At 37.4% G+C, this 27,103-nt stretch overlaps 1 protein-coding gene and 1 non-coding gene across 10 annotated transcripts in view; both read right to left on the reverse strand.

Moving 5' to 3' along the window:
• Positions 1–27,103, reverse strand: part of CNOT1 (CCR4-NOT transcription complex subunit 1) — a 102,814-nt gene that overhangs the window by 31,852 nt on the left and 43,859 nt on the right. For 3 of the 9 annotated variants that reach the window (XM_045442941.1, XM_045442937.1, XM_045442946.1), the window contains exons 3-19: positions 26,563–26,670; positions 25,640–25,738; positions 25,193–25,261; positions 25,051–25,105; positions 24,140–24,343; positions 22,900–23,068; positions 19,376–19,502; positions 19,118–19,228; positions 16,041–16,211; positions 15,493–15,620; positions 12,870–13,110; positions 11,269–11,388; positions 10,382–10,504; positions 10,020–10,171; positions 3,820–3,970; positions 2,412–2,613; positions 1,288–1,434 (exon numbers count right to left, since the gene is read on the reverse strand). In XM_045442941.1, coding sequence (XP_045298897.1) covers positions 1,288–1,434; positions 2,412–2,613; positions 3,820–3,970; positions 10,020–10,171; positions 10,382–10,504; positions 11,269–11,388; positions 12,870–13,110; positions 15,493–15,620; positions 16,041–16,211; positions 19,118–19,228; positions 19,376–19,502; positions 22,900–23,068; positions 24,140–24,343; positions 25,051–25,105; positions 25,193–25,261; positions 25,640–25,738; positions 26,563–26,670 — 2,377 coding nt within the window. The remainder of the gene's footprint in view (positions 1–1,287; positions 1,435–2,411; positions 2,614–3,819; positions 3,971–10,019; positions 10,172–10,381; positions 10,505–11,268; positions 11,389–12,869; positions 13,111–15,492; positions 15,621–16,040; positions 16,212–19,117; positions 19,229–19,375; positions 19,503–22,899; positions 23,069–24,139; positions 24,344–25,050; positions 25,106–25,192; positions 25,262–25,639; positions 25,739–26,562; positions 26,671–27,103) is intronic. The other 6 variants (XM_045442945.1, XM_045442940.1, XM_045442943.1 and 3 more) reach the window with 3 other exon arrangements.
• Positions 3,378–3,513, reverse strand: LOC123579485. Its single transcript, XR_006702790.1, has one exon. It is a non-coding gene; the product is annotated as a small nucleolar RNA SNORA50 (small nucleolar RNA).

Genomic DNA, 27,103 nt, shown 5'->3' on the forward strand with positions numbered 1-27,103 from the left:
AGGGAGAAAATGAAGAAATTATTAAGTGGCCAAGGTTCAGCATTCAAGTATTTTAACTACCTACAAAAGATTTTAACAAAATTGCCTTACAACTATAGTTCTACCTTAGTATTTTCTTCATCAGGCTTTATCAACCTGTGAAAGTCCACTACATTCAAATTCACAATGCACTTACCCTTAATACCACCTCACTTGACATTAACAAGTCTTTTACTACTTTTTAATAAAAGTGACATCTGGGGCACCTAGGTGGCTCAACTGGTTAAGCATTCGACTTCTTGGTTTTAGCTCAGGTCACTATATCACAAGTTCATGTGATCGAGCCCCGTGTGGGGCTGTGCGCTTACAACACAAAGCCTCCTTGGGATTCTTTCTCTCCCTCTCTCTCCCCCTCCCCCATTTGCATTCGCTCTCTCCCAACTCTCTCAAAAAAATAAACATTTTTAAAATGTTTTATTTTTTAAAAAATGACATCTAGGAATTATCAATGCATGTGCATGACACACTGATATAAACACAAAGCATGCTACAAAACATTAACATTCAGACAAGCCTTTCACACTAACATTTTCAAGTCAACTGGTATAATTTCAAATCCTGTACAATGACTATTTAGTCCCAACGAGACGGGTATTTATAAGTAAATGATACTTATGTATTTACAAAGAAGACTTCTGACTTTGAAAATTACCTTACTAAGGAGGTAAAACTTTAAAAGCGGTTTTCTAAGTTACATCATATATATGGTGATATTTATGATATATAATGCTATATAGATCATAAAGCTTTAATCTTAAAATAAACTGCTTTATAAACTACCAACCTGAAAGAAGAATCTGAAATTCTCATGGCTGCTCTTGATTTGTTTAAAAATACAAAACCAAAAACGAAGACCACCACACCACCAACACATATTTATAATAGATATAATATTTATATACATATATTTAAACTACTAAGTCTTCTTTTTACTGTATTTCTTACTTATAGACTAATGATCCTAAAGGATGCTACTTCTTATTAACCATCATACTGTTCTAGCAATCCGATCAAAGGTGGAGTGATACCTCAGTTTCTTATTTTAATAAATCAAGTTCATAAATTAATTCCCACTGATCTAGAAGGCACATCAACATACGGCCCTACTAACAATATATTAAAAGAAGTCAACGTTTTTGTCCACATAACTCTGGGCCGTCCATAAATCTAGGAAGAACAAATTGGAAATCTAAAAAGCTTTATGTGCATCAGTCATACTTCACAATCACAGACAACACTACCACTTACAAGGTTTCATCTTACTCTGCTGGAATGTAGGCTGGTTCAGTCCAGAGGTGCCCAGTTTCCTCTGTACAAAAGGGTCGTTATTCACTGCAGGGAGTCCAAGAGCCCCAGTTCCTATACCAGTCAGGCTGCCTGTGCCAAGACCACCTACTAGAAAGAAGGAAGGCAGCCAGAAGTCTTATCATTATTCATATTCTTGAATTTACATCAGAGATACAGGTTCTTATTTTAAAAGTCCGGGTCTTTCTTTAATTCCCTCACAATGTCTATTTAATTTTATAGAGAAACTAAACGAATAAAGAGATGAAAATGGACAATGCCAGAATTTCTTCAGCTTTTAGAATTATTCATGTATTTATATTCTTAATAAGATATTAATACACAAATCCTTAACTGTACATTCTCATACGTGGTATGATACATAAGGTAGTAAAAGTAAAGGGGAACTGGCTTGCTTCTCCCGATGACTGAAAATCAATTTCTCGCTACTATATTCCAGTTAACATGAGCCAGGAGGCCTTCCCTATTCCTCAACCCTAGCAAACAGAACTTAAGTTAGGACTTTGCTAAGAAGCCTTTACCGAAGAAGTAACTGACTTAAATCAACAATCAGGGCTAGAACCATATAACAGCAGTGTTAATTAGGTTACAGAGTCAAAATGCAGATACCTTAAGACAAACAAATTACAGAGGTGGGGGTGAGGGGTGGGGGTGGGATGTGACCGTTACTTCAATAGAAAAGTTCAAAGCTAAAATAATTTGGAAAAAACTGAAAAGGGGTTTACCATCACTGTCAAGGTAGGTGAGGTAGAATGAAGCAGAACATATACCTGAATCTCATACATAAAAGATTTTATTATACTAACTGTAATTTATAAAGCTTGCAGAATATGTGATTAGCACACTTGTTACTGTTTATACTATCATTTGGGAATACAGGATCCTTACAATGTGAATGAATTAATATTGTAATAGTATAGTTTTCTCTTCCCAGTTGTGAAGGTTGAAGTAACCTTCACAATTTAAACAGCTTTCATTTTATCACAATGACTCCAAACACCTTACTACACACTAAAGCACAATGAAACTTACAAATGATCTCCACTTCCATCCGCCACCCCACTTACCTGGAAGCTGTGATGAAAGTCCTCCAATACCACTGAATGCAGTTGTCTGGTTTGGGGTTGAAAGGGGTGGAAATGCTTTTGCTGGTGACTGAGGGGTACTGAATGCAGAACCCAAATTTGGAGGAAAACCCTGCATACTCTGGGTGTGAGGGGCAGCTGAACCACCTATACTAAGAGATGCCATTCCACCAAGAGGGTCAATCTAAAGAAAAACATTATAAAAATGTATTAAACATACTTCAAGCACATGCAGATTTATGACACAAGTAAAGACATCTTTAGCTCTTCATACGCTTAATAAATTACAAAACCCCAAGCAATCATGATAACTAAATCCCGACATCAAGTCAAGTGTGCCAGACATTGTTCTTACTATATCACAGAGAAGGTTTAAAGAGTTATTAGCCTCCGCCAAAGTACCAGAGCCATAATGTGAGGGATAAGGAACTTCAAGAGTTAATGTTTAAGACGAACTGCCCTGCAGCCATAGCACTAAACACACAGGACAACTGTTACATTAGGTCTTTAAAATTTCCAACAAGCCCCTTTACAACAGAAACAATCTCTCGAACTACATTATTTAACTTCCAACACAATAAAAGCTTAGCAATTAGAAATAAATCTTCCAGTCAAAACAAATAAATCTACTCAAAATTTGAGGATCTTAAGGGTTGGAGGAGATCAGCTCTAATTTAAAGTAAACAAAAAACAAGGTATGCTATTCACCAAAACATCTTTTAAAATATCTAATAACTGCACTTCCGAGCTCCCTGGTTTGTGGCATTATTTCAGACCTTTATGACTACAGAAATGGTACATAAATGCCTTTCATAAAGCGGCCATTGAAGAATTACTAAACATTCTTTTTTTCTTAAACCCCAATCTGCCAATCAATGCAGATGAAAACAGAAGTGGAGTATGTTGCTCCCAGAGAGAAGGGGGGTGGTTGGTGTCAGGGAGTAACTTAAATGTACCTTGTTTTTAAAAGAGCAGTTCAGTTGAGAGCTGAAGAGCCCCAGTTATAACAAGTCCTTATGCTCTAGCACTGTTGCTTGGCCCGTGAAGCTACAAACAAGACACATCAGGTTCAAAGGCAGTGCTTATTTCTCAAGTCTAAGTTATTCTTATTTTAAAAAGAAGCCCTTACCATTTACCTAAAGAAGCTGTTTTGTCTCTTTTCCTCTCAGAGACAGGTTCTATTTAATGATTAAAGTCTATCCTCAACTACGTTGCCTATTTATAGATCTCCTTTAAAATGTAATAGTGGATGCTAGACATGCAGGTGTCTAAAAGGTAATAAATAAACTCAGACAAATTTTCCTTTGAGTAGATTACTTATGATGTAGAAGTTTATTCTATTCCAAGTCTATGAACAAATGCAGACATACCAGTTGTAGCATTCACTTACCTGAACAGGAGAAATGGCATCTAAGCTGCTAGCACTAGGAGGGCGTCCTTTTGGCATAACTCCAGGTGGTGGCTGTCTGGCTTTATTCATCACATTACTGCAATTGGCTACCATGGTGAGGATGGTTTCTGATAACTCCTGAGAAACACTCCTAAAGACAGAAGAGTGAAAAATATCACTTGCTACTCCTTGGAACACCTAAATAAACAAACCTGATTTTCTAATAAAGAAAAACTGCTAGAACATATGGCTACATTTCCACCATACCCCACGTCTTTGTATCCATCACTAATCACTAGGATTTTCTGAGCACGGCTCTCTCTTGGGAGATCTTTAATTACTTTTTTTTTTTTTAATTCTATTTTAGAGATAGAGTGCACATGCACAAGTGGGGAAGAGGGATGGAGGGGGAGGAGGAGACAGAATCCTAAGCAGGCTCCATGCTCATCATGGAGCCTGATGTGGGACTTGATCTGATGACCTTGGGATCATGACCTGAGGTCAAATCAAGATTTGGACACTTAACCAACTAAGCCACCCAGGTGCCCCAAAGATATCTAATATGTACCTCTGAAACTAAACCTTGTGTACAGTGCAACTAATAACTTTTAAATGTTTTTTTTTTTTTAAGTTTATTTTTTGAGAGAGAAAGCATACATGTGTGCGTGGGAAGGGCAGAAAGAGGAGGAGAGAATCTTAAGCCCCTTGCACTGGGGTGGGGCCCTACCAAGAGGCTCCAACTCAGAAACCATGAGATCATAACCTGAGCCAAAACCAAGAGTTAGAGACTTAATCAATGGAGTCAACCCAGGCACCCCATTTAATGTAGTTTTAGGTTTTCTTTTTCTAAATGTGACTACTTTTACTTCTTGATGCCAATAGTTAAGATTTCAAATTCAGAGATAGCTAATGACATGAATCCTTTCAGATTTTAAAATATTAAAAGCTAGGTATATTAGATTGATAAAATATGGTTAATTAAAACATTCCATATTATTCTGGAAAAACTTTCTTATATTTCACACAATTTCAAACTTAGAAGAGGCTAATATTATAAGAAACTCCCATAAATGCTTCACCCACCAGTTAGTTACATTTTGCCCTATTTGTTTAGCCATTCTTTCTACTGTCTCCTCCATGAAGTTTTTAAGGTTAGATACATCACATATCTTTTATTCCTAAATACTTCACTATGTATTTCCTAAGAACAAGGACATTTTCTTACACAACCATGTAAAATAATAAAAATAAGAAAATTTAACGCAGATAAAATCAAACAGGACATGTTAAAATTATATCAATTGTTGGGGTGCCTGGGTGGCATAGTCGGTTAGGCATCCAACTTCAGCTCAGGTCGTGATCTCACAGTTCGTGAGTTCGAGCCCCACGTCCGGCTCTGTGCTGACAGCTCAGAGCCTGGAGCCCGCTTCGGATACTGTGTCTCCCTCTCTCTGTGCCCCTCCCGCACTCACACTCTGTCTCTCGCTCTCTGAAAAAGTAAAGATTTAAAAAAAAAATGTAAAAAAAATTATATGAATTGTTCCAATTATGTACTTCACTGCTACTTTACCCTTGGATCATGATCCAATACACTGCACTGAGCTGTCACCTCTTTAGTTTCTTTCATTTTTTTAATGTTTATGTTAGAGAGAGAGAGAGAGAGAGAGAGAGAGAGAGAGAGAGAGAGAGAGAGAGAGAAAGAGCGCGCGCGCATGCACGCGCATGAGCGAGTGTGCATGCATGCATGTAAGCATGGGAGGGGCAGAGAGAGAGGGAAACACAGAATCTGAAGCAGACTCCAGGCTCCGAGCTGACAACAGCAACCCCAATGCAGGGCTCAAACTCACAAACTGTGAGATCATTACCTGAGCCGGTAGAACACTTAACCGACTGAGCCACCCAGGCGACCCTAATTTCTTTAAACTGGAAAAAATTCATCAGCTGTTATTTGCCTTCTTCAAGTTGATTTTTTTTTAAATATGTATTTTATACAATGTCCCTTACTTTGAGTTTGTCTGATATTTTAGATACATTTATGGCAGGACTACCACAGTAGTTACATCGTATTCTTCTCAGTGCATTATTTTTTCAAGTAATTCTATGCCCAACATGGGGTTCAAACTAACAAACTTGAAATCAAGAGTCGCATGCTCTAATGAATGAGCTAGCCAGGTGCCCTTCATGTTTTATTATGAGGCATATTATACAGAGAGCTGGTGATCACTTTGATCAAAGAATTAATGTGGCATTTGCCAGTTTTCTCAAAATATTACTACTTTTCCCTTTGTTAATTTGTGGGGAGACACTCTAAAACTAGCTGACTGTCCTGCTCCTGAAACGTTCACTCACTACTTTTAGCATCCACTAAATTTTGTAACTCCATCATAATTACTTATTTATTAATTGGAAGAACTTTCCTTCTTTGGCATTTATTTTTTATCAGTATCGATTCTAAAAACTTTACACGAATTATTTCATTAAATTCTTCAAGAAAACAGGTACTTCTAATCAACAAAAGAAACTGAAATCCAAGTCAGGTAAACTACCTCCCTACACACACACAAAAAACCATTTTATCCAATTTCAATATGCCCTTAAATTTACAGTATTCAATTTATGATTATTTAATTCCAGGTAGATTAAAATATATAAATGTGAGAGTCAAAACTCTAGACTTTAAATTTTAGAACATTAAGAACTTAGCAGGGTTTCTCAAATGTTGTACTATTAGCACTTTGGACTTTGTTGTGTTGTTTCTATCGTGCACTGTAAAATGTTTACCAGCATCCCTGGCCTTTACCCAGGAGGTGCCAACAGCACACTTGTCTCTGGTTATAACAATCAATAATACTGTCTTATGACTCTAAGGAAGCAAAATATTCCTTGATTGAGTACACTGAGTTAGGGATATACACGTGTAAATTTTTAAAAAATAAGGCAAGGCAAAATAAAATTCAAGATCTGTGTGGGAGACGGAAGAAAACAGGACTGGAGAGGAAGACAAAGAAAGATAGCTTCAAAAATGTTACAGTTGAAGCTGCAGAATAGACTCACACCTGTTTATTATACTTCAGAACTTACAAAAAAAATACACAGTACATAAGCAAAAATGGTGTAGTAAAGACCTCCATATATTCTCTCCCCTATAAAAGTAACTTAAAAAAGTGGCAAAAATTGTCACAATCAACTTTATCAAAACACTGGAGACTAACGGCTTACAACAATCCAGGAATTTTTACTCTAGAAAGAAAACTAAACCTTGGTAATAAAAGCTTTCTGCAATCTTAAATTACTTTATTCCCAGCCCCCTCTCAAGCTGCACAGCTGCCTTGAGAACTAATAGTTTACAATCTCAGAAAAAACCAGCAGCCTGACAGCCATGGGAGAGGGCTCGGAAGTGGCTTGAGGCATCTGCAAAGCCTCATTCTTAGAGAATTGCCATTATTTCACCAGAGGATTCCCTGTGAGACCACAATGGCAAGATTATCTTTATCTGACTCAATAGCTGGCCAACTGCAAATAGCGTTTTCCTCTTGAGGTATCTGAAGGAAATATTTAAAGGTAATTGTTTTAATTTTCTAGCTTCCTGGGATAGAAGATAACAGTCTGAGCAAACAATAGGTTACCCAAAAAGCTTAAAAGGAAAATTTGGGAATAAAATTCCCATGGATAGAACTGTGAAAAACACTCATTTTCCCAGGGAACCAAGAAGTCCTCAGACATGTGTAGAGTGCTGCCAATACCTAAATCTGTAATATTCCCCTGAAAGACCTAAAAAGAACCAAGCTCTCACTTGAAGTTGACATTTAAGCTCTAAGAAGAAAATAAAGGTTAACAAGTTGTCAAGTAATTGACTTAGCTGACCACAAGGCTACCCAGAGACTTCAGTGGCCAAACATGACAAAAAAAAGACTACTACAAAGGCACCTCACTGGTCAGTTGGTAGAGCATGAGACTCCTGATCTCAGGGTTGTGAGTTAGAGCCCCACATTGGGTAAAGAGATTACTTAAAAATAAAATCTGAGGGGTGTCTGGGTGGCTCACTAAGGGTCCAACTTGGCTCAGGTCATGATCTCACGGTTCACAAGTTCAAGCCCCGCATAGAGTTCTGTGCGGACATCTCAGAGCCTGGAGCCTACTTCAGATTCTGTGTCTCCGTCTCTCTCTCTCTGCCCTTCCCCACCCTTGTTCTCTATCTCTCAAAATAACTTAAAAAAAAAAAAAAAATCAGTAACAAAATAAAGCCAGGTAATTCCCAAACACGTAAAAATTAAACAACCTATTCTTATGGGTCGCAGGAAATTACAAAATACTTTCAGGTGAAAATGAAAACACACAATACCAAACTTAAAGCATTTCATAGGTGGAAATTCAAAGCCATAAACACCCCAATTAAACAGGAACAATCTCAAAGGAAAAACCAAACTTTCCACCTTAATCAGGTTTAAAATGTTCAAACCAAATTCAAAATAAGGAAGGAAAATAATAAAGTTGACAGTTGGAATAAATGAAATGGAAAAACAAGAGAAAAACAAAACAAAAAGTTGCTTCTCTGATAAGGTCAACAAACTTGACATACATTTATCCAAAATGACAAGAAATGGGTGGGGGGAAAGGGAGAAGAGATTCAAATACTAAAACCAGGAAGTGAAAGACAGGACTATTACTACCAATCTTAGAGAAATGAAGATGATAAGGATATAGTATGTAAGAACGGTACGCCAACAAGTTAGATAACCTAGGTGAAATGGACAAATTCATAGACAAACTGCTAACACTGATCCAAGGAGGGAAAAAAAAGAAAATATGCATAGATACATAACCAGATATTGAATTAGTAATTAAAAACTACCACAAGAAAAAGCCTAACACCAGATGGATTCACTGCTAAATCCTATGAAACATCTAAAGAACTGTTACCAATCTTTCTCACAAAAATTAAGAGTTAAGAACACTTTACCAATTCATTCTATGAATCCAAGATTACCCTGATAATCAAAACCAGACAAAAACAACACAAGAAAACTACAAAACAATATCCCTTAGGAATATAGATACAAAAATGCTTACCAAATACTAGCAAATTGAATTCAGCAGCATATAAAAAGTATACATACACAAAGACTGAAGTGAAATTTATCCCAGGAATGCAGTATTTTTTAACATCCAAATTTCTATTAACATACTACAACAGAATAAAAAACAAAAACAAGATCTTCTCAAGAAAGGTAGACCAAAGTATCTGACAAAACACCTTAATGATAAAACATGCAACTAACTAGAATTAAAGGTAAGGAAACCTCAACTGGAAGGGCATCTACGGAAACCCACAGCTAACATCACACTTGATGGTGAATAAGGAATACCTTCCTTATAAATTCAAGAACAAGACAAGAATGTCTGCTCTTGCCATTTCTCAACATTAGACTGAGGCTTACACTAGAGAAAATAAGAAAAAGATGGGAAAGGAAGAAATAAAATTCTATTTGCATATGACATGCCTTGTACAAAATATTTAACAATAAATACAATAAAACAAGTGTTAAGACTTAAACACTGAAAATGAAAACATTCCTGAAAGGAATTAAAGACCTAAAAACATCTCAGATTCATGAATCAAAATACTTAGTATTTTAAGATGGCAATATTCCCCCAAAATGATGTAAAGATTCAACATTATCCCAGTGGGCTTCTTCATAACTTCACAAAAATCAACAAGCTGATCCTAAAATTCACATGGCAATGCAAGGGACCCAGAACAGCCAAAACAATACTAAAAAAAGAACAAAGTTGGAGGACACGTATTTCCCAATTTCAAATCTCACTGAAAACCTATGGTACTGGCATAAGGATAGACAAATACAGAACGAAGAATCCAGAAATAAAACCCATACATTATGGGCAACTTATTTTCCAAAAGACCATTTAAAAGAAAGACCAGTCTCTTCAAATGGTGTTGGGATGATTGAACTTCCTATGCAGAACAACGAAACTGGACCCCACCTCACATTATACCAAAAAAAAAAAAAATCCATTCAAATGGAAAGAATATGTATTTTGAGTATTGTACTCTAAACTTAAAACCACTGGATTATCTAAACTGCTGTCACTTACACTCATTCAACCCTTATTTTCCAAAACAAGTTATTCATAATCTAATTCCAGTACTAAACAGTCATATTTAAGCATGCTCTTCTTACCCTGCACAAGCTTGTAAACAGGCCAACATTGTTGCCAGAGTTTCTGGAGGAAGTTGAGCACTTTTGGGCTGATCTTTCTCTGGGGCAAGTCCACCCAAAATAGAAGGGCACCGTCTCTTTAAAAAAGTCATACATGCCTGGATAAAAGGCTCCTGGAAAATATAAAGTTTCTTGGTGTATCAGATATTGATCTTAATTGCTTTCAGATTTAAGATAAACTGCTTTCAGATTAAAGACTATTAAAGACAGTATGACTAAAATCCACAATATAACATTCCACTGCCATTTAAAAAGGTTGTTCATTTAGCTATTTTAGGCATCAAAATTTAAGAGAAGTAACAAATGGGACAAATCCTGCTTACTCCATGCTCTCGAATTTTATCTGTGAGCCACTTGTCAAGTTTGAGGTATTCACGACGCGAAGCAAGTGCAGCAAGGTCAATAACAAAGGCAAATGGAGTACCATTTAGCAGCATTGACAAGGCCTAAAGCAAAAGAATATCAGAAACTGTAAGTCAAGCAATTAGGTATCTTTCTATCACTCTGTCCTATTTTGTTTCCTGCTTTTATTTTCACAAGTCTAAATAAAACATTGCTAATATTTTCTTGGTCATATTTTTTTTAAAGCTTACTACAATTCAGTGCTGACTTAGTTCTTACTTAAAATAAGATCACATTTCAAAGGTGGACATATGACTTGACCTCCAAAATACACTTTACCCTGTGTTTCTTAAAATAACTAAACCTAAATCAGAGCATATGATGCATGAAAAAGTATCCTTACTCCGTTTTTAAAAATCTAAAGTCGGGCTTATTCTAACCTAAGCACAACTGCAATATCAGTACTATGCACCTACTGGTCAAAGACATCAAGAATCAGAGACTATTTGTGAAAAGATTCCATTAATGTTAATGAAATCTGCAAAGGGTGTAAAACCCAACCAGTTTCTCCACAAATTATATCTCACAGATCTACATCTGAGGCCAGTTATCACTTGCTTTAAAATAGCCTTGCAACTACCATAGAAGACCAAACAAAATTCAGTCAAATGTAAACAATGAAAACATTTCTTACGTTTCCAAAACCACTGTTTCAATCCCTGTCTACTTACAATGCAAAACTATAAAGCTCAACATAAGCTACCTAAGAGCTAGTTATATTTGAATTATCCCTAAGGTATCTAGATAACATAAAAAGTCTGTTTTATCATTAATAAATAAAAATATCAGCCTGTCCCTCCGAGCTCACCTTCAAGTCCTGGGCCACATCAAGTATTCGAGACAATTTGGCCTGGTCATACTGCTCCCCTCGCATGTACCATTCTGCCATTGCATGCATGATAAGTTGGCGGATTGAGGGAGACTGTCCCTAAGAAAACAGGGGTTACATATCAATAATGCTAAACGTTTTCACAGGCACTACCATGAATGCCCAGCTAATTTTACTTGTTATATTTACAAAAAATTGAGGTGCATCAGTTCAAGCCTCAAGCAGTGACTGCAGTGACATTCTTTATAGGAAAGTCAAGTTATTTCCACATCTTCCAAATGAAAGCCTGTTCCTAAACCTTGGGTCATATAGTCATTCAATAAATGTACTTCTCCTATAAAACATAGGCCAATACATTTTCAAACAGATTATGGTGTGAACATGAGGGCACATGAAATTTGTTTAATTCCTTACTAAGTTATAAATTACTAATCTATAGATTTAAAAAAGTAGTTTAAGGTAATCATTTCTCACGCTGCAGTGTAGTGTAGTGTTCAATCAGTATTTCTGGGAATGGTACTTGTACATTCTAAATCTACCTATTTTAACAAATAAGAATGCTCCTTTTTTTTTTTTTTTTTTTTTTTTTGGTGATTGTTCAATTTCCTTTTTGTCCAGAAAACATCCTAGCTTTGAGAACTGATCTAAAGTTTTGCAGCTGAATGAAACCAACAGTCGTAGTTCAGCAATCAATTCTCATGGAAGCAATGGCAAGGCAATTGCTAGCACTGTATCTAAATCACTTTCCAGTTACTGTCTTCAGGCAACAGCAGGTTCAGGTGAAACAAGTATTCAACAAGAAGTGAGGAGATGCAGCTCCTTTCTACCTGCCCTTTGTACCTTATAGCTGTGGTGAGAAAGACCTAAAAAGGTCTGGGCAGCAAACCTTGTAAATGGCTGCTAAACATTCTGTCAACTGTAAGTTTACCATGTAAGTTGAGTCCCTAGAAATGGAGGGCTGACTGACAGCATGGAACTAAAGCTAACATTTTTCATTTATAAATAAGAGTTTAATGTTTTAAAAGCACTTATATATAATGTAAACTACACTGAGAATGAAAATGGTTTTCTACCCGCCTAAGCTTCTCCATTTGTTATTATTAAAAATACAGGCTAGTGGGAGCGGGGGGAGGTGCAATGGACAAGAAAATATTTACTTGTTATAAATTAGGGAAGGAAAGCAGCACAGGACTTAAAAGTCATTGCAGCAGAAACTAAAATAAAATTTAGATGCTGAATTTAGATAAAATAGGAAATGTCAAATTGACCTGTGATCTTCTCCCATTTACAGTTAAAAAGTGACAGGAGTACCTTCTGCTTCCATGATAAATAATTAAGCTCATTACTGTTACCAAATCATAGTGGTGCCCTAGTAGTATGGAGCTTTCATGATACTGATTTTTTAACTGCCTTCTTATTCTTTAAAGTTTTATACTTTAACACCCACATGATGCTAAAAGATAAAACAGGCTTCATGAAAGTGCAACTTTTCCAAAGTGTCATATTCAAGATTGACAATTTAGTTTGAACATCTTCCACAGAATGTCAAATATTAAGACAAAGAAATATTCATGTCTTACCTGCCCATGCCACGCATAGTGCAAAATAATAGCAGAGTTAGGATGGTTTCCGAGGAAAATTGGCATCAGAGTGGAGATGAGCTCATGGCGCAAGGTGTGCCAAGAGGTGTTGATCTGTAGTAAGGCCAATACCAGCATGTCTGGACAGTGTTTAATAGGGAAGCTGAAGAGCTGTTTAACTTGCTCATATTGCCCCACCTCTGCAAGCCTCAGAAGAGATTCAATCAAATCCAAGCTCTTCCTAACAAGAATGGAAGTAAGATACTCTGTCAATGAAAACATAAGTATACAAAAATCCATTTTCCAAATAAGTCATACCAACTATCATGACAAAACTGAGGGGTCATCTATTACTATTTGAAAAATATTTAAACTAGTGTTCATATTAAAATTATATACTAGTATATCACACTAATTTCAGAGATAGTCCAAGTTGACAGTAAGTGGAGAGGCAACACTACAGACCACTGACATAATCATGGATCCTTCTTATCAAGGAGGTATCATTGAAGATTTTTGTGATTAGCGTGTAAAATAGAAGCAAACAACATCACAGAGTTTAGAAATGCTCGAAAATGGAAAATACAAACATTGACCTAATTTATACACTGAAAAATTTTACACAAAAATACAGGCTGGACACTTACTTTGATAATGAAAAGGTATAACTTCAGTGCCCCCTGATATCACCCAAGTTCAGAGGTCCACACATCCCATATGCATTATTCTTGCCCCAAGAAGCTGAAAGTGGTTGACTTTAATCAAACATCAAAATTTTACTCTACCCATAGTGCATGAAAACTATGGAGACAGAGATAGATCAAACTAAATGCCATCAGGAAACATATACCCCATACTATGGGGTATTCTAAAGGAGAAATGATCCGATTACTTCATCAAATCAATGGCAAAAGTTATATTTATTTCTAAAGTTTATTTCTGAGAGAGAGTAGGGGGCGGCAGAGGATCCAAACACAGCCTCAGCACTGACACCAGCAAGCCCAAAGCAGGGCTCGAACTCACAAACCATGAGATCATGTCCTGAGCCAAAGTCAGACACTCAACTAAGCATCCCAGTCACCCCTAAAAGTTATTATTTTAAAAAAGAAGAGTGAGAAAAGGAAGACTTACAGAATAAACTATATGAACCCTGTCTGGACTCTTACTCATACAAACTGTTAAAAGACAATTTTGAGACAGACTTGAATGTACAGCTATGTTAAGGAACTGTTAAATTTAATATGACATTTTAGTTTCACAAAATAAATACTGCTATATACATTAGACTTAACAGGAAAAAAAAAAATCAATCAAGCCTACAGATACAATTTTGCTAGCACCTGGGAAAAGGATACACTTTCTTTTTTTTTTAAGATTCATTATTTTTGAGAGAAAGAGAGAATCCCAACCAGGCTCCGTGCATTCAGCACAGAGCCCGATACAGGGCTCAAACTCACAAACCATGAGATCATGATCCAAGCCAAAATCAAGGTTGTATGCTCAACCAACTGAGCCATCCAGGCGCCCCAAGGACACATTTTAGAACAAACTACTGCTTGGGGTCAATCTTTCAGAACAGGGATCAGCAAACTGCACCCACAGACCAACCTCACCCACTGCCTATTTCACTAAATGTTTTCTGAGAGAGCTACATCTGTATTTATACTGTGCTACAATAAAGAGCTTAAGTACTTGCTACAGGAGACTATATGGTCAGAAAACCCAGATGTTAACTAAACCTTCACAGGAAAAGTTTACCATCTCTTCTTGACTTTAGAAGAACTGGAAATATCAAAAGGGCTTTAAACTGCCCTAAAAAACCCACCCATAGAACCCAAAATGCAGAGGATCATCTGTTCCGTGTCAGAAAAGGATCTCAGAAAACTACAGTTAGGAAGAAGAGATAAGAAACATAAAGTAGTTACCTTTGGGGAACAATCAAGCCCATGTCCCCTCTGTTGAGTGAGTGTGTGAGAGCGTGTTAGAGTGTTTGAGACAAAGGGGGGGGGGGGGGAAGGGAGGGAGGGAGGGAGGGAGAGAGAAAGAAAGAGAGAGAGTGTGAGTGTGTGTGTGTGTGTGTGTGTGTGTGTGTGTGTGTGTGTGTGTGTGTATTTCAACAGTAATGGAAGTACTTTCACCATCCTTACCTCATATTCCTAGAGAGGAGTGACTTGAGTTCCAGGAGAAATGTACTGGGCCAAAGTCTGATTCTCCCTCAGAAATTAGGAATTGGAACTCAAATAAACTAGGTAATTTAGCTGAAAGGATTAGAATGGATGGTTTGGCCATCTTGAGCTACTTACAAAGGAAAGAAAGCAAGTAAATCTGTAGGCAGAAGAAAAGGATCTAATCTAAAGGAGAAGTACAAACCTCTTTTCCAATATTTGACAGTTTCAGAGAATACCCAGTGGCAGACCTTAGAGAGGAAAAAATGTAACTATCTAGTGCCAATGGGACTAAAATTAGATTTTTATCCATTAACACCCATCTAAAAATTTAAAGTTGGCTCACTAAGAATACTGTTTCAGTAAAACCTTTTAACTATGTAGTTGCTACCTATTAATTTTCTACTGCAAAAAAGCACAAGTTATCCTTTCAAGAAAAGCTAGAGGAGAGTGTTTACCATGTGGCAATTTCTCGATTGTCATCCTCTGGTGGTGCTTTCAGAATATCAGTGGCAACTGTATGACAGGGATAGTCAGCAAAACAGAAGATCTCTGGATTTATAAGGGAATGCTGAATAAAAGAGAGCTGGAACAAGAGGAAAAAAGTCCTTACCACCATAAATGACTGCAAATGCTATGAAAATCTGAAACATTTTCATTCAGGTAATCTCAATCTTAAGGTTACTAGAATGACAATTTCCCTTTAAAACATTAACTTTCTGCTCTTTTGAAGCCACAGACAATTCAAACAGATGAAAGGTATGAGATAAAATGGTGTTGGAGACAAATAGTTGGGGAAACGGTTTGCTTCACTTAGAGTTTGATTAGTACTAAACTACGATAAACCAAGATAATAATCTTTTCAAAACTGACAGTCTCTGCTATTCTGAACTACACAAAACAAATTCTATTTTAAAAGAATGTTTTAATCAATGGACAGATGGCACTACATAAGGAATAAGTCATTATGTGCTTCCTCTTCCAAAGCTAAACACCATCAGCTCACCTGGCCTTCTGCATGTTTCCAAGGTCTATATATGAGGTCGACTGGGAACACTTCCATTCCTAGACCCCTCTGAATGCCATAAACCACATTATGAAGTCCTTTACTATCACGAATTTGAAATCCAGGATGGTCCAGTTCGTAAGTTACTTCCTTGAAATTCAAACTCGGGTTCTAAAACAGAAAAACATTTGAAAATCGAATGAATGGACAAAACTGTAAACATTTTTATGCTTTATCCAAAGAGCCAAATTAAATCTGAAATTAAATTAAAATGTTCTAATTATAAACTCAAAATAATCATTATCTGGCATTTCTAGAGACTTAGAAAAGTAAATACTTCATATTCAAAATAAACCAGCTCTTCTAGCGAGGCACTCCAACCTTTCAGTTCATGACATATTTCTGACTATGGGAGTATATAAAAGGGAACTCTCTCTTCCCATACTTAGTTCAACTAACACTCCCATCCCAGTCTGGCAAAACTCTTAAATCAATGACTCGGTTTTAAGCCAAGATTCTACTAACTTGGAACAAAGTAGCAAAGATAAATCAATTATCCCAAATACCATTATTTTAAAAAAGGGATTTTTAAGTTTATCTTTTGAGAGACAGAGAGAGACAGGGCCAGCTTGGGAAGGGCAGAGAGTGAGGGACAGAAACGCAAGCAAGGCTCCATGCCATCCACACAGAGCCCACATGACTCAAGCTCACAAACTATGAGATCATGACATGAGCCAAGATGAAGAGTTGGATGCTTACCCAACTGAGCTACCCAGGTGCCCCTCCCCAAATACCATTCTTAATTAACTAAAGATCTCCCCAGAAAGTATACCAATTGTATCAGGAAAAGTGGTTTAAATTCTTTATGTCATAATGATTGAAAATTCCATTGAAAAAACGTTTTATGAAAAGGTACTCAACAAAAATCAGTATGAGACTCCTTAAGAAAACACAAAGCAAAGTTAACCAGTTTATATAAGATAATTTACCACTCTGCACAAAGTATTTTATGCTTAAGAAGAAAGAGGCTGTCCACACTTTGTATTTAAAACTCTTCAAAGCATCATGGTCAGTTTAGTTTTGCTCCAAGGTGACCCCTTTCAAGTCATGAAGACATTAATGCTTGCTTTTTATAAAAGTAACAGTATAGGGATGTCTGGGGGGCTCAATCATTTGAGGGTCCGAATCTTGACTTCAGCTCAGGTCATGATCTCAAGGTTCGTGGTTATCAAACCTTGCGTGGGGCTCTGCACAAACAGCACGGAAACTACTTGGGATTGTCTCTCTCCTCTCTCTCTGCCTCTCTCCCAACTAACTTATTCTCTCTCTCTAAATAAATACACTTAAGAAAAAAGCAACGGTACAAACACAAACTTCAAATTAAGTACTCACTCCAAGCCAACAAGAGCACTGAGAAAATAAGATTGTTTTTCTTTCTAAAATTTGCCTCAATGACTGTGACAGAACAGAACCATTAATGTACTATTAAATAGCCTTATCATAGAGACGAATTTGGTAAATCCACAGGCTAGTTTGGTAAAACTGTAAGAATCCCCTGTGGTTTCTTCCACTTGTTGGTGAGCAATGGAGAAAAAAACTCATTGACCCAAAATGTATCTGAAGTGGTTTCCTGCTCCTGTCTACAAAAAATGTACAGAATGGGCACCTGGGTGGTTCAGTTGGTTAAGCATCCAACTTCGACTCAGGTCATGATCTCATAGTTTTTGAGGTCAAGCCCCACATCGGGTTTACGCTAAAAGCACGGGGTCTGTTTCTCCCCCTGCCCTACTCATGCTTGCTCTCTCAAAAATAAATGTTAAATTAAAAAAAATAATTTAATGTACATTTTTTTTAAAGTACAAAAAACCCTAATATATGAGAAGAAAAAAGAAGGAAGAAAACAGGTTACTAACTCAAGTGTTCAAACCCACAGTGTAGGCACTCCATTTTATAGCCTTTTACAGTCTCTGAAAACAGAAAATAGGTTCAGATAACATGAAAATACTGTCCTTGTCTGCAATTTTTAAAGAGAAATTATTTTCAGTAGGGCAATATATTTTCAACAGGGCAATAAAGAATAATGAAACTACTGAGTGAAAAGGGCATGTTCTTCACTTTTGCATAACAACCACAGAATAAAAACAACAGTAACTAGTGTATCTGTACATGAAACTATGGCTGTATTTTGCTTTTCATTTTCCAAATTTTCTGCCATGATCAAGTATTATTTTATCCTATTACTAAAGGAAAATAGGTCTGAACACTGTGACTCCACCTACTACTAAGAAAAATTTAAAGATCCATAATGTTAATAGTAAGGTAATACAGACAACCGTAACCCAACTCTATCTATAAGTTACAAACGTGGAAAATTAAAACGGAGGCTTAGGATAGCTAAATGACCTGACACAAAGAATGTTATAAATATGTATATGTAGTCTTTAATGTTATATTTTGTTCCTTGACATTATATGAATGAGACTAAAGATATTACACCTTGACTGCACTATTCTCCCAATGACTAAATTTCATCACTCCCTTTCAAAATTTCCAAGTTTCATTCCTACATATTTTATTTAAGCATTTTAATATTTTAGGAGAAGTACCTTATCTGGGGGCCAATTATTTAGTTTGTGGATATTCTAGAAGTGAAAGTCGTTAAGAGAAGTATGGATTTTTATTATCCTTACCCACCATAAAAAAAGATACCAAGATTTCTGTTGCACTTCCCAGAAAATTTTCAGAAGGCCTCCTTTCTTGGTAATTCTTTATACAATTATTACTATGAAATAAAGCTGTCCCTCCAAAGTAACCACACCAGGACTCCACCAAATCACCTCAGTAAGTATCACTGAGAACTGCGCAGCAACAACTCCTAATGAACAAAACTGGTATTTGATTATAAACCATCTCCAGTACATAATCATCTTGGACACTTCATTACTTTGGAGCCAATGAAGTCAGGAACACCAAAACACTACGGCTTATTCAGCAGAATTTTATTTGTTACAATTTGCTTTCTTTGGGCTACATCATATTAACATAATAAATATAAAATCATGATTACATGTACTCACCAGTTCTTTGAGAACATCAATCAAGACTTCTACATTCCACGTGTGTGCCTGTGCTCCGTCACTTTTATCTTTTCCATCACTCCAGATCCCACTGCCAGGAGCAGAGATACTCTGTACAAGTAAAATTTGAATTAAACAAAACCAACTACTTAATGTGTTCAGCTCTGGTTGGTAGAACAATCAATCATACTGTAACTTAATAAATAAAGAGGGCAGGACATTAATTCAAATTGTATAATAGTTGACTTCTACACTTACCTGTAATGGAATTCCATCTGTCAATCCTGAATGAGTTCGAGCCATCATTCCCAAAACCCTGGCAACCTGGGCAGCTGTAACCTCCCGGACACCAAACTGCATGATTATATTGCGACATTCTTCAATACTAAAACAGAAAATAAACTTCAGAAAAATGTTTCCACCCTTCATACCAAAGAAAAGAAATGCTAATATAAAATAATCCTTAAGTGAAATCCTTAGACTTCTACTAATACCAGCTTCGTTCCATGTTACTTTCATATAGCTAGGAATATAAAAACCACCTACGTAACTAAGAAAATGGGAAAGCTTTCTTTCCTTTTTTGCTGTATCTATATTACAAGGTAGATATGAGCTGAATCTATCATGGCAACCATTTCGTAACGTATGTAAATCAAAACCATCAGGCTATATGCTTAAACTTGTACAGTGATGGATATCAACTATTTCTCAGTAAAACTAGAGAGAAAAAGGAAAATGGCAGAAGTTTAAAAGATCAGAAGAAGAGGGGCGCCTGGATGGCTCAGTCATTTAAGCGTCTGACTTGTGATTTTGGCTCAGGTCATGATCTCACATTCATGAGATGGGGCCGCATGTCCAACTGTGCACTGACAATGTGGAGCCTGCTTGAGATTCTCTCTCCCTCTTTCTCTCTGCCACATCCCTGCTCGCAAGCTCTCTCTCAAAATAAACATAAAAAAAAAATCAGTGGAATAAAGTATGAGCCAAGAGTAATGATTATTTTTCACAAAGACAAATAAAATTAACTTCTTCCATCTTTTTTTTTTTTTCAACGTTTATTTATTATTGGGACAGAGAGAGACAGAGCATGAACGGGGGAGGGGCAGAGAGAGAGGGAGACACAGAACCGGAAACAGGCTCCAGGCTCTGAGCCATCAGCCCAGAGCCTGACGCGGGGCTCGAACTCACGGACCGCGAGATCGCGACCTGGCTGAAGTCGGACGCTTAACCGACTGCGCCACCCAGGCACCCCACTTCTTCCATCTTCAACATGAATCAAGTTACTCTTTAAAATACTGATACTCGAGGGGCGCCTGGGTGGCACAGTCGGTTGGGTGGCCGACTTCGGCTCAGGTCGTGATCTCGCGGTCCGTGAGATCGAGCCGCGCGTCGGGCTCTGTGCTGGCAGCTCGGAGCCTGGAGCCTGCTTTGGATTCTGTGTCTCCCTCTCTCTCTGACCCTCCCCCCATTCATGCTCTGTCTCAAAAATAAATAAACGTTAAAAAAAATTTTTTTTAATAAAAAAAATAAATAAAATACTGATACTCGAGGGGTGCCTGGGTGGGCTCGGTGGGCTCAGTGGGTTAAGCATCCAACATCGGCTCAGGTCATGGTCTCGCAGTTCGTGGGTTCGAGCCCCACGTCGGACTCTGTGCTGACAGCACAGAGCCTGGAGCCCGCTTTGGAATCTGTGACTCCCTCTCTCTCTACCCCTCCCCTGCTAATGCTCTCTGTCTCTCAAAAAATAAATAAACATTAAAAATTTTTTTTAAAATGCTGATACTCGGTGCGGGGGAGGGGCCGCCTGGGTGGCGCAGATGGTTAAGTGCCCAACTCTTGGTTTCAGCTTAGATCATGACCTCATGGTTCGTGGGTTCGAGTCCCACACATCAGGCTCTGTGCTGACGGTGCAGAGCCTGCCTGGATTCTCTTTCTCCCTCCCCAACTTGTACTGTCTCTCCCAAAATAAACAAACTTCTAGAAATAATACATACATAAATATAAAATACTAACACACAGGGGACCTAGCTGGCTCATTCAGGAAAGCACAGGATTCTTATTAATCCCAGGGTCATGAGTTTGAGCCCCACGTTAGGTGTAGAGATTACTTAAATAAAGTTTTAAAATAAAGTAAAATACTGATACTCAAGTTGAGTTTGATTATTCTGGTATGAACATAGCCTTGAAAATGTACCCTAACTTTGCTACTTTACACCTTGAAGTTTAACTAAACAAGCTTTATGCCAGGCACATACACATACCCACAAACACATTTTCAAAAATAAATGTAGATTTGGTTTGTATGAAGAGTTTTTAAAACATTAAAAGCTGGGGCACAAGGGTGGCTCAGTCAGGTGAGCATCCAACTTTGGTTTCAGGGCATGATCTCACGGTTCATGAGTTCAAACCCTGCACAAGGCTCACTGCTATTAGCACAGAGCCTGCTTCAGATCCTCTGTCCCTCCCCTGCTGTCTATGCCCCACCCCTGTTCATACTCTCTCGCTCTCAAAAATAAACATTAAAAAAAAAAAAAAAAAAAAACAGGGGCGCCTGGGTGGCGCAGTCGGTTAAGCGTCCGACTTCAGCCAGGTCACGATCTCGCGGTCCGTGAGTTCGAGCCCCGCGTCAGGCTCTAGGCTGCTGGCTCAGAGCCTGGAGCCTGTTTCCGATTCTGTGTCTCCCTCTCTCTCTGCCCCTCCCCCGTTCATGCTCTCTCTCTGTCCCAATAATAAATAAACGTTGAAAAAAAAAACAAAAATTTAAAAAAAAAAAAAAAAAAAAAAAAAAAAAACCATACATTAAAAGCTACATTTAAGGTAAAAGCAAAGCACATTAATATCCTTAATTCCTCTCAGGAAAATAATGACAATCCACTTTATCAAGTCCTGAGTGCTACCAAAAGGGTGAAACTATCTCCTTGGGGGCCCTTCACAAGTGAGAAAAACATTCAAGAGGAGGCTATAAAACAGGGAGAAAAGGAAGGTACAGTGGGGATTTGAAGGTTCAGGGAGGGAAGAGAAAGTTAAACTCATGAGGTAGGAAATGATACAATTTCCATAAACACTTGCCTCAATGCTCTCTCTCCCCCAAAAGCTAAAAATGTCTATCCTAGCAACTAGGCTAGGAACCTATGATTTCTAAATTTGGGAAACTAGAGATAAAGAGACAGAAATTTAGCCACCATGATATTTACAGCTGTCACCAAAACTAGTAGAGGCGTATCTCGGAGATTTTGTAGATTCAGTTCCAGACCACTGCAATAAAGCCAAATGAATTTTTTGATTTCCCAGCATGTAAGTTATGTTTACACTATACTGTAGTCTATCAAGTGTACAACAGCATTAGGTCTAAACAAAATGTACATACCTTAATTAAAAAAATACTTTTTGCTGAAAATTGCTAACCATCACCTGAGCTTTTGGTTGAGTTATAGATAACCATAACAAATACAGTATGAAACACTTTGAAATACTGTGAGAAATTATCAAAATGTGACAGAGACACAAAGTAAGCACATTATTGGAAAAATAGTGCCAACAGACTTCCTCAACACAGGGTTGCCACAAACCTTCAATTTGTAAAAAGTGCAGTATCTGCAAAGCACAACAAAGTGAAGCACAGCAAAATGAGGAATGCCTATATGTGGAAGATTAAATTCGGAAGTAAAATTCTTAAGAGGCAAAGATAATAGCACATTAAGTAATGTTAGCAACTTGCCGTAAAGAATTACATCATATTTGGCACAGGAGTAAACAGAAGTTTAGTGTATCTTACTACCAACCTTGCACAAAAGCCATAGCCTACTTCCTGCATGAAATCAGCCAAGGAACTCTCCATCATGGTTTTAGCTACCCCTCCGGAATCAGGCAGGATCCTGTCCATTAGAATGTCCCGTTTTTCAGGGTATAAAAGTGGTGCAAGCACCACGGGACAGCGTTCCTGAGGAAAATCTGAAGGAGGAAAAGATTGTAATTGCTAAACTGATGAAAAACAAACTATTCTCATTTACTGTCTTTAAAAGCCCCCAAATCTGAATCTTCCACAAGTTCATGTCCAAAGGTTATTCAGTTTTTTCCAATCCAGCTAGCCCAAGTTACAACTTTAACACCGACTCCAAAATTTGAATATTTGCTCATCACAAAAATTGCTCAAGTATATTTGTAAAGTTTTTATGCTAGGATCCCAATATCTTGTGGCCAATTCACATCCTAAATATTACTTTAAAATTTCACAAGATTAACTATCAGTTCTCACACAAAGAAAGCATCATAGACCATCAAAATATCATTGTCTATTTGTTTCATTGATAAGAAAACTTATCACTGAGAAAGTTAATGCAGTTTAAAATTCAGGTATTTAAACATCAGAAAGCAAAGTAACAGTGGAAACGGACAGTGGTTAGTTTATCATCAACACTTGTTTTAGGGATGCCTGGGTGGCTCAGTCAGTTAAAAGTGGTGATCTCACAGAGTTTGAGCCCCACATCAGGCTTCATGTTGATAGCGTTGAGCCTGCTTGGGATTCTCTCTCTGCCACCCCTTCTCTCAAAAATAAATAAATCAAGTTTTAAAAAAATATTTAAAAAAAAAAGATTTGTTTCAAAAAGACTACTTATATCTCTGAAAGAAAGATGGGAGAAAAGAAGAATGGCAACAACAGAAGCCAAGAGTTCTCTTAGCATAGCATTTCAAATAGCCAGATAGGCAAAGTGGGTATATCAATAATGACCAATTTTCTTAAGTAAAAAGAACATGTCACCACAGTGTAGTCTCCATCACCCTAAGGGAGAAAAAAGACTACATGGAAATATACCAAGTCTTAACCGAGACTGTATCTACATAACAATATTACTACAGTTACGTTCATTTTATACCTTTCCTATGAGGCTTTAACTTTCATATTTAAAATTACAAATTACTTACTTAAAAAATTACCAACTTATAGATAAATCATGGTCTTCACTTATATTCTAAAATCCTTGTCACGAAATCATCTTTTGTAGGCAACAAACACTCCTTTACCTCTGCGCAGCGTCTTAAGAAAAGCGTCTATTTGTTCCTGTCCAACTCCAAAGGCTCCCTTCTGCCCAAAGAGGAGATGGGAGAGGAGGAGATGTAGGACCTCTATTGCTATATCTTGGAAGCCACCTTCTTGATTTCCACTGACGTCTGCGTCAATGTAAGAACGCAGAAGATCAGGAAGCTTCTGTTTGATAAACTGGGCAGCTAAAAGTCAGGTAAACCAAAAATCACAAGTTACTTTAACACCACAATGGGTAAAGAGCCACATCAGAACACAGATGACCATCATTCTTATTCACCAACTCACCCTTCACCCTCTAATATTTTCACAGTTCTAGGTGGCAAGTATAAAATAAGAGACCAACTGCTGGGGGCTGGTAGAAGGGGGAAATGGAGAGCTGTTCAGTGGGTATAGTGTATCAGTTTTGCAAAACAAAGAATTCCAGACATCTATTACACAACACTGTGAATGTATTACTGAACTATACATTTAAAAATGGTTATGAAGAAGGGGGTGCCTGGGTGGCTCAGTCAGTTAAGCACCCAACTCTTCATATCAGCCCAGGTTGTGATCTTGCAGTCCTGAGATGGGAGCCCCACGTCGGCCTCTGCACTGACAGCATGGAGATTGCTTGGGATTCACTGTCTCCACCCTCTCCCCCACTCATATTCTCAAAATAAACATTTTTTTAATTTAAAAAAATTTTTAAAAATTTTAAATGTTTATGATGGTAAGTTTTATATTATATTAGGTTTTACTATGCATACACACATTCATAAGAGAGGCCAAAAGAAAATAATCTTAGATTATCTTACTCTCTAAATCTAAACTATGGTGCCTCAAGATTCAAAAACTCATGGATTTTAAAGAAATAACTTCACTACAAGATCTCTAAGAAAAAAGAACTTACCAAAACCTCTAAGATCTGAACTGGAAGAATTCAAGAGGGCAAGGCCAAAAATTACCTGAAACAAGAAGGGTTAGATTGATCAAAGAGTCAACTGGCAGTTTTTAATTCCAATTTTGCATGTATCTCTTTTTAAATCACATACCTCTTGTACTTTGCTTAACTTGAGAACTTTACTCAGCTGGGCAAATAAGTGGGGTGCAGGCTTTAAACTCTGAAACAAACCAAACTTTATTTCAAAACAAGAAGAACTTAAAAAACAAGACAAACTTAGGATTTTCAGTAAGTTTATAAAAGCATCTATTCACCCAAATATGGTGCTACACAGGAGTGACATAATTCTGTAGTGTTGCTAGAAAGAATACACCAAGTCCTAGAACTATGGACTGACAAACAAGCCTTTGCATGATCTGGTTTTAGTTAAGGTTCTATTTATGATCAAATGAACCATCTTGATTTTGTTAGAAAACTAAAAAACCCTAAAGTAACTACTGAGATTTTTAAATTACAACGTGTCATTATGATATCAAGATTTAAGGTCTTTTCAGAAAGTCACATCCTTAGGACTACTAAAGATAAAAGCAATACCAACCTTCTGATAGTGCAATGGGTTATCAATGGCATAGGACAGCGTCGAGATAAAATTTGGCTTTGTAATCAGCGACGCACACTCCTGAATCAGAAACTGAGTCTTTAAAAATAAAAAGTGAATTTTCATTAGCATTAACATTCATCTTCTTCACAAACAGATGCAGAGATGCTCAGAACAGTGAAGTGTAATCCAATATTGGATATTGTTTCTACATTATCAAATCAGCTCTTTAAAATCACACTTAAACTCGTAGAGTCTATTAGCAACAAGTGTTAAACCAACATTTCTACAAAATAGAGTCCAACGACAAGGTATCCATAAGGAATAACATCATGACAAGATTATTACCAGATTGAAAATCAAGCCAAAGAAACTCAATCTAGAAAAAGACAGTCCTGGGGCACCTGGGTGGCTCAGTCGGTTAATTGTCCAACTTCAGCTCAGGATGTGATCTCACAGATCATGAGCACCGAGTTGAGCTCCATGCTAACAGCTCAGAGCCTGGAGCCTGCTTCTAATTGTGTCTCCCTCTCTCTGCCCCTCCCCTGCTCGTGCTCGTCTCTCTCAAAAATGAATAAACATTAAAAAAAAAAAGTTTTGGTTTTTTTGTTTTAAGAAAAAGAGCCTCTCTCTCTGCCTTACTTACTTGTCAAGCAGTATTCCCCCCCTCATTCTTAGTTCCTTCAGGCAGGCCTGATCCCCAGCACTCTAAGCCTGAACTAGGTAGCTGTAAAGCTCTGTAGTCAGGAAGGAGAAAGAAAGGAAAAAAAAAAAAAAAAAACAAGTCCCAATACCTTTTAGCCATTCAGCTGAGATTACCTCTGGATGATTTGTGTATGTCACTTAATACATACACTATGCCCAAAATGCAATTTGCTGAACAATTAGATCTAAGTAAACATAAGCTCTGTAAGACCCAATACCTGATGAAAATCTTTGCCACTGCTTTTACCATCGCCACTGAAATCCACATGCGAAAATAGGCAGCGTAATAAATGCCTGTCTGCCTCAGGACCGTGCCGATTCACAATCTAAAAAGACCAAAAATATGAATTTATAGTCAACATTAAGGAGGATTGAAAAACTTGGGGTGCCTGAGTGGCTCAGGGGGTTGAATGTCTGACTTCAGCTCAGGTCATGATCTCACAGTTCATCAGTTCGAGCCCTGCATTGGGTTCACTGCTGTCCGTGCAGAGCCCACTTCGGATCCTCTGTCCTTCCTCTCTCTCTGATCCTCCCCCACTCACGCTCTCTCTCCCAAAAATGAATAAATATTTTTAAGAGGATTAAAAAAGTCTCTAGGCAAATCTCAATATTAATTTTTCATGTTGAATAAGAGTTATTGGAATTAATGAAATAGAGGTACCCATATTTTATAATTAAAGGTTTTTTTAATGTTTCCTACAGTCACTGGCAGAAAAAAAAAAACAAGAAACTAACCAGTCCATGTATATAAAACTGTGT

This window comes from Leopardus geoffroyi, chromosome E2 (assembly GCF_018350155.1).
Source record: "Leopardus geoffroyi isolate Oge1 chromosome E2, O.geoffroyi_Oge1_pat1.0, whole genome shotgun sequence".
Lineage (NCBI taxonomy): Eukaryota > Metazoa > Chordata > Mammalia > Carnivora > Felidae > Leopardus > Leopardus geoffroyi.